This window comes from Parasteatoda tepidariorum, chromosome 8 (assembly GCF_982258835.1).
Source record: "Parasteatoda tepidariorum strain Cologne lab strain chromosome 8, Ptep-v5.0, whole genome shotgun sequence".
NCBI lineage: Eukaryota > Metazoa > Arthropoda > Arachnida > Araneae > Theridiidae > Parasteatoda > Parasteatoda tepidariorum.
The window spans coordinates 23,356,824-23,364,539 of NC_141762.1; the positions used below are offsets into that span (position 1 = coordinate 23,356,824).

At 24.2% G+C, this 7,716-nt stretch overlaps 1 protein-coding gene across 1 annotated transcript; it reads left to right on the forward strand.

Annotated features, from left to right (window-relative positions):
* The first annotated feature begins 272 nt into the window (after nt 1-272).
* LOC107453860 (uncharacterized) lies at nt 273-6,432 on the forward strand. The gene is made up of 3 exons (XM_043045295.3): nt 273-424; nt 2,661-2,752; nt 6,118-6,432. Coding segments are annotated over exons 1-3 (312 nt in total). The 5' UTR covers nt 273-422; the 3' UTR covers nt 6,336-6,432.
* Nucleotides 6,433-7,716: the final 1,284 nt, after the last annotated feature.

Consider the following 7,716-nt stretch of genomic DNA (forward strand, 5'->3'; position numbering starts at 1 on the left):
GAGGTTAACATTTAAAGAATATATATTTAATTACTTATTTGTTTAAAAAAGACTTATATTTTTATTATCAAATTATTAAGGAACTTTCAATGAAAAAAAGGATAAAATTAAAATGAAACTTAGTTGACAAGATTCCCAGAATGTTGAAAAACACAATAAGTCAAATTTTCAGACAAACCAATAGAATTAATTTAGGAACACTTCTTATCTTGAAATAAGAGATCCTGGTATTGTTCCGAATACAAGAGATTTCAGTTGCACTTTCACTGCTTACGATATTCAAGCATTCTTATCAAATATAATCAAAGATCATTTTAGAGCTGTATTACTATATAAATCAGAAGCTTTGGAAATAGTAATTATTCCGAAACAATTATTTATATTATTGTTCATCAACTTGAGAATATTCGAAGCATTACATAATGTAAGTATTCATTATTTTATAATATAATTAAATAATTGATGCATAGATGATTTTTACTCAATTCTTTCATCAAATTTGAACAGTATATAATTAAAATGGAGCCTGAATATTATTTTTTATTAAATTGATTTATACTTCATCATGTAGGTAATTATTATTTAATTATCTAAATTAATTCAACCATGTAATTTTTTTTTCTCAATCCTTTTACTACGTTGTAAGAGTTTATAATTTCTAATGCATTTTTCGAAAAATTATTATATTTATTTATATATTTTGAAATAATAGATATTGTTTTTTAATAAATGAAAAATTAATAATGATCAGTAATGGATTTTTTTTCAAAATAAATTAAATAAAGTTATTAATTAACTAATTACTTAATTAAACTAATTACTTAATTACTTAATTAAACTAATTACTTAAATAAAGTTATTAAGGAAAATATTGAAGCCTTCAGCGAATTTTTGAGGTAAACCAAAACTGTATGAAATTGTAATAAAAATTACATCTTTTTAAGTGATAAAAAATATAATGCATCGAACATTTATGATTTTATTTTTCCTTTTTTGAAAAATAATTATTTAAGTTAACAAAATTATTAAATTTATAACTAAATAATAGTTATAACATATCATTCACTATATAATCATTGTATAATAACATATCATTCACTTAACTCTCTCTGAAATTCCATATGCTGTATAGCAACAAAAACTTTATTCACAATAGTTAATATATTTTAATGTATTCGCAATAGTAAGTAGTTGATAAACTTTATTTTTTAAATTATTTCATCAATTTTTATTAGAAATAAATTTTAAACTAAGAAGAGAAATGTTTAAAAGTTTGATACAAATGAAGGCAAAGTTCACCATTGTTGAACGATAAAAAATTAATGATATTATTTGCTATAGCTAAACGTGATAGTGTTTGTAACTGTTGTTTGGAACTTATTTTTGTAATAGCTTTATCAAAGTTTTATAGCAGTAACAATTACACTATGAAGATGAACAATTAAAAACTGAATACACAAAATACAAAATATTAGTACTTTTAAATGATAAAGATTTGATGATTCTGTTTTTAAATAGTAAAAGTGAGACGGTTAAAAAATTTATTTTGAAAGTAAATTTTCAACGTTTTATGTGAATAACAAAACTCTGTCAATATTAATTAAAAATTTAATACATAAAAGGCAAAATTTTAGTATCTGTTGAATGATAAATAATAGAATAGTTTTCTAGTAATTTAATTGAGACAGCTTGTATCTACTTTATCTATGTTCATAAATAACAACTTTGAAGAAAAATTTAAAATTTTAGTATTTTTTAAATGATAAAAATTTAATGCTATCAAATGCTAAATTTAAAAATGATCTGTTTGAGACAACTTTTTTATAACTGTTTCTTCTACTTTCAAATAAAAAATAAAATTTAAAGAAAAAACTAAATTTCATAATTGTTAAATTATACAAATTTTATGTCATAGGCTAAAATTAAACGAAAGAATGTTGAAAACTTTGTTTTTGTAACTGTTTTATTAATTTTCAATGGCAATAGCCAACTTTTAAGACGAATAATTAAACATTAAATACATATAACGCAAAATGTAATTTTTGTAAAATAAAAAAAGATACTATACAATAAAAGATAGATTTTTTGAGACTTTCTTTTGTTAATGAATACTATGAATGACAATTAAAGAATGAGAAAAATAATTAACTTTTATTATATTGAAATGTGGACACAGAACATTTTAATTTTTGTTTGAATATAAATATTTAATAATATAATTTGCTAAAAATGGAAGAGAAACTGTAAGAGCCTTTATTTTTTTAACTGTTTTATTAACTTTCAATGACAATAATGAATTGAACGAAATATTTTGCACAAAAATTTTCTTAAGAGACGAAACATTATATTTATCGATATCAATTGTCGAATAAACTGCAATCTGCGAAGGTTTAGTGAAACGGGAACATATTGAATAATATAAAATCCACGTATATAAAAAAGTTTTTTCTTGAAAACTACTAGCTTATAATTTTAAGAAAATATTCTAAAAAGTGCATTTTGAAAATTGTACATGAAAAATGTTTTTTTCTTCGCTTCGTTTTCATTTAAATTTACATTCTTTGAGTAAATTATCATCATTTGATATCACGGTAAAAGAAAATAAATTTGAAACTCTTACTTTTTTCTCAAGTATTATTTTATTTTGTTTGTTTATGTAGGAAGGTACTACTTGCTGTCGTTGGCGTCCTATGCTTGGCATCATTGACTGCTGCTGAGACATGTGGGTGGGGATCTTGCCCTGGATATGGCAGTGAGTAAAATTTAATATCTTGTAGAGAATCTAAATACTTTCAATATATTTTCAACACACATTCAGTATTCTCTCAAGTCGATTGCATTTTACTAGTTTTGTATAAAAATCTTTTGAAATTAAAGACTCATAATTATGTAGTAAAAATACTAGCAATTTCGGATAAATATTTTTATGTTTTCCTTAAAAAAATCTTTAACTCTTACATAGTATGTAAAATGCAAAAAAGGTTATTAACACAAATTACACCTTTAAGAATAACTACACGATTTTAAATAATTGCACTATCTATAAATGTGACTTAATTTTGTTTTGTTTTTAATTTAAATGCTGAAAGATTTTGTTGCATTTTTACAGTAAGTAAATATTTTTAATTAAATGGATCAAATACTTTCAACTCCCATTAACAAAAAAAATCCTAAAAGCCCTTTTAATTGCATTATAATAATGTAAAACACCATTATTTAAATATTCTTTTAATATTTAAAATCTGTTTTTGACAATAACCAATTCACTTTTATCTTCAGAGCAAGAGAAAAGCAAACTTTCACCCCTGTACACATTTAAATTTATATAAATGCTTTGATTATTTTTAAAAAAAGGGCCACTCACATTACTCCAGATCAAATTACGGTATAAAGTAGCGGTGCCTTGGGTGCATCATGCGTGAATCCATTTTACCTTGAAATCCATATTTACCTTACATCTTTATGTTGTAATGTTTGCAGTAATATTTATTTAATTAGAGAAGTTCAGTTATTTTACGGTAATTACTGCTTTAAAATTTAGGGTTTATCAGATTTTTTGTTTCGTAACATGTTACGTAAAAGGATGAATTTTACGGAATAATATACCAGCTCCCTGAGTGCCGGTATTTCTTACCTTAATTTTTTAAAATTCAGGTTTTTGATGCTTTGAAAAGTTATCTTAAGTTTTCAGGTTGGCTAAACTTTTATCTTTTTGTATTGTAACTAAACATTTTTTCGAGAAAATAGTTAAATTAAGCTAGCTTCATCATACGGTATATTATTATTTTATTTCCATTATTTAATATTTATTGGGAAGATAAGCGGGTTATTATAATCATATTATTGAATAAACAATTCTTTTCAAACAAAACTTTGAAAATATTATGAAGAATTCAGATTAAATTACAAGCTGTTTTTATTAAATTTTACTATTTTAATATTTCAATAGCACATCCTTTTTTGTTTTTTACTCGAATCCAATATTTTACAATAAGATATTGAAACCATGGCAATTACAATGCTTTTTTTTAATCAAGTAAAAATATTTTACGTTTTTTTTTATCTGAAAAAAAGAAATTTTCCTGTTAAATAATTATATTATGTTTATTTCAGAAAAACAATTTTCTTTAACAAAGATAGACTCTTTCTTAACTATTGTATCAATTTTGTAACTAAGCATTTACTTACACCAAATATTTGTAGTTTAAAAATATTGGAGCTAATTAAAGCACTGATTATCGAATTTTTTATTTCAGGCTTTAAGTGTGCACTTCCATTTCCAGAAACCAAATAATATTATTTAATTTAATCATTTGTGGACAAAATATCACAAAGCTATGAGCTTTTCCTTTTTTGAATATTTCCATTTTCTGGCACGAAAAATGATTCTGATATGGAAATTGCTATAAGTTTTTCTATTTGAACGAAACAATAAAAAATAAATATATTTGATAGTTTCTTATAGTTTCGAAATGAAGAAAAAAATTTTAGAAAAATTAGCTCATTATATTGGTAGGGGCATTGGTAAAAAAAAACAACCATAATGTTGATAATCAAAACCAAAATATATTTAAATCATTTACATGGTGTTTTTTCCGTTCATTTGCTAACAGTTAACTGGAAATTCTAGTTTTAAAAAAAAAATTTTATTACCGCATATTTGATAAAAAATACAAAAATACAAAAATGAAAAATAAATTTAACCGATTAAATGGCTTTGTGCTATGGTCTAAGACATTATGATAAAACTATCAAATTTTAACACATTTAACAAATTTTATCACTTACTATAACACCATATTTCATTGTTAATTTTTCCAAAATCATTACCAAAGCCTTTCAATAAAAATTACCGAGCATTTTAGTGCTTCCATAGAAGCAGGAACACGGTAATTCTTACCATTTCCTGGTAGTTTTATCTATACTCTTTTTCTCTGTGTAAAAGTATTTATGTTGGATAGGACTGCAAATCTGTTACGAGATGCTTAGATTTAAAACGAAATTTGAGAAATAAAAAAGTTATTCCTTTTTTATGATATGAAAATTGCTTTTGATGAGAATATTCTTTTTTTCTATGATCTCACATACATTTTAGTATAAATATTCTTCTAAATTCACTAAATACAAATTACTCATGTAAACAACAATTTAGAGGCATTTTTTTTTAAATATTACAATTTTCTACAGCACACAAAAAAAATACATTTCATTTTTCAAGGCAGGTTTCTTTTCATCTATTAAAGAAAGTAAAAAAAAATTGGGTTAAAACTACAGATTTCATAAATTTCGCTACGGTATACCTGATACATCAAATTCCGAATTTTGAAGTTATTAGACTGTTTAAAACAACAATTTCTGCCTCTCGTGAAACGGGAAATTCTTCTTCATGGAAGGAGAAAAGCACTGCCGACTATAGAAAAAAATTGCTTTGATAATTATTCATGCTAATTTCGATGATTCAAAATTTTGTAGAAATTGCTATATATTGCTAAAAGTCTCCTTCTTACCACAGCTATAAAGGTATTTTTACATTTCTTATATATTTAAAATTCAAAAAAAATGCAGAAGGATTTAGCTTGTTTGTCTTTAAAGACAAACTTATAAAAAATATTTTACAATGTCAATTAATTTACTCATATCTAGAGATAATGCTAAAAATATGTATCAAGAATGGTGAATGTGGAACACTTTGCATAAGATATCTTGCAAGTATGATCTAGATTATGCTTATAGCATATTTCAAAACTCATTTAGATTTTGTTCCTGAGATGTTTTACTAATGTGATGATCTCGTAAATTACCGTTACATTACTCCATAGCCATCACAAGAACTACTCCCAATTGACATTCTGAGATTGTCTGCTGCCATGGAAACACAAGATAAACCATTTCTAACAGAGGAGAACTGAAGAGATTACATGACTCTACTAACCTAAACAGAACCATTTCGAAACTATTATCCCCACAACCAAATAATTTGTTTTCGTAACAACGGTAACAGCCATTTCGAGTGTCTATTGTCTGTGGTGGTTCTCGTAATAGCCAAATAGTACATCTAATGAGGCAACTAAATGATCTTTTCTTGAATAATATTTAATTTTTTCATTCCTTTTCCAGGATGTTGTTACGGTGATAGTCAGGTCTACAAGTGCGCTCCATTCGACAATGCTGTGTGCTGTCCTGGTGGAGACTACAGTTGTCCTCCAGGAAAATCTTGCGTCAAAGTCCTTTGGTTTTACATTTGCGTAAATGCTATGGCAGTTTCCAGCGACGGAAGCTTCGATTTTCAAAAGGGCCTCTCGGAAGCACTCATGAATGCTAAGAGTTATGTTTAAGAAATACAAAAGATGTTACTAAAAGGTGTTCAGAATATATAAGATTTTTATAAATGTCTAAAAAACAAGAAAGAATAAAATATTTGTTTTCATCAATGTGCATAAAATCATGTGAATTTACTTTCTTCTTAAAAAAATCCTTTTTAAATACAATATAAATTTATAATATAAATGTATAATATATATCATAAAATATTATATTTTACAATACAGATATAATACGAAATATAAATATAAGTATATTATACCTTTATTACGTAATACAATGAATGTTTAACAGTTTTAGATCACTACTTTCTTACTACTATCAAATTTATTTGAATTTATCTTTTTATTACTACTATCAAGTTTATGTGAAAATACGAACAATAATTTATTTAAAATAGGTAATTTTAGCTAAAAAAAGTTTTAATTATAATTATGCCTATAATTTAATAGCATTTTTTGAAAATAAAATTTAGTAACATTCTTTTCGTCGCTTTTTTTTTTTTTTTTGCTGCAAATTCAGATTTTCGTTATTTTATTTAATTATTTACTTTATTTATTTTTTTTCCTTTTTTAAGTCGTCAAAAAGCAAACGGTGATAAATTAACTATGTTTAAGTAAAGGAAAATTTTAATTATTATAATGGTTTTTTATTATAAAAAGTAATAATTTGTAATAACTTTGATTTTTTTTAAAGTTTTAATTTCTATTAGATAAAAATAACTTCATTAAATATTTCGTGTCCGAATGCTCCCCCTTTTCAAAAATAATTCACAGAATCGTTGTAAGGCTAAGACATTTGAGGCACTTACGCGAGGCCTCGCGTAAGTGCCTCAAATTAATTAATTCACAGTTAACTCACAAATTAATTAATTCACAGTATTAAAAAAATAATTAAAAAATACAAATATTGCAAATTTTTAATATTATTTTCTGAATCTAAAGTTTGTAAATTTTATATTCGATTTGAACATGGATCATTAGACATTCTTGACATTTTTCAGGATTCCGCACAAAAAAAACTCTTACTAAGACAAAATTATACACTCAGAAAGCAATATCTTTTTAAACATAATCATTTACCCGATACTTAATGTAAGACTTTGCACTTTAATGAAGTGTTATTTTAGAGACAATTAATTACTTTTAACCTAATTAAATTAAGACTTTTGACTTAAAAACCTATTTGTTTTTTAAACAAATTTTTCTTTTAATAATTATTTCGATTCAAACATTTTATTGTTAATTGCATTATTGCCGACTTGATAACAACGCTAATATCAATCCTTCGAATATAACATTTTTAAACAGCGCTCACAGCTATAAAACTTAGTTTTAGCGATATAATTTATTTATTTATGACTTATCAATTATTATTTTAAATTTATTATTTATT

Bases quoted from the DNA above. Each gene is read 5' to 3' on its own strand.
- LOC107453860 (XM_043045295.3), top strand. The intron at 2,753-6,117 runs GTGAGTAAAATT...TTCCTTTTCCAG, and splicing joins ATCTTGCCCTGGATATGGCA to GATGTTGTTACGGTGATAGT.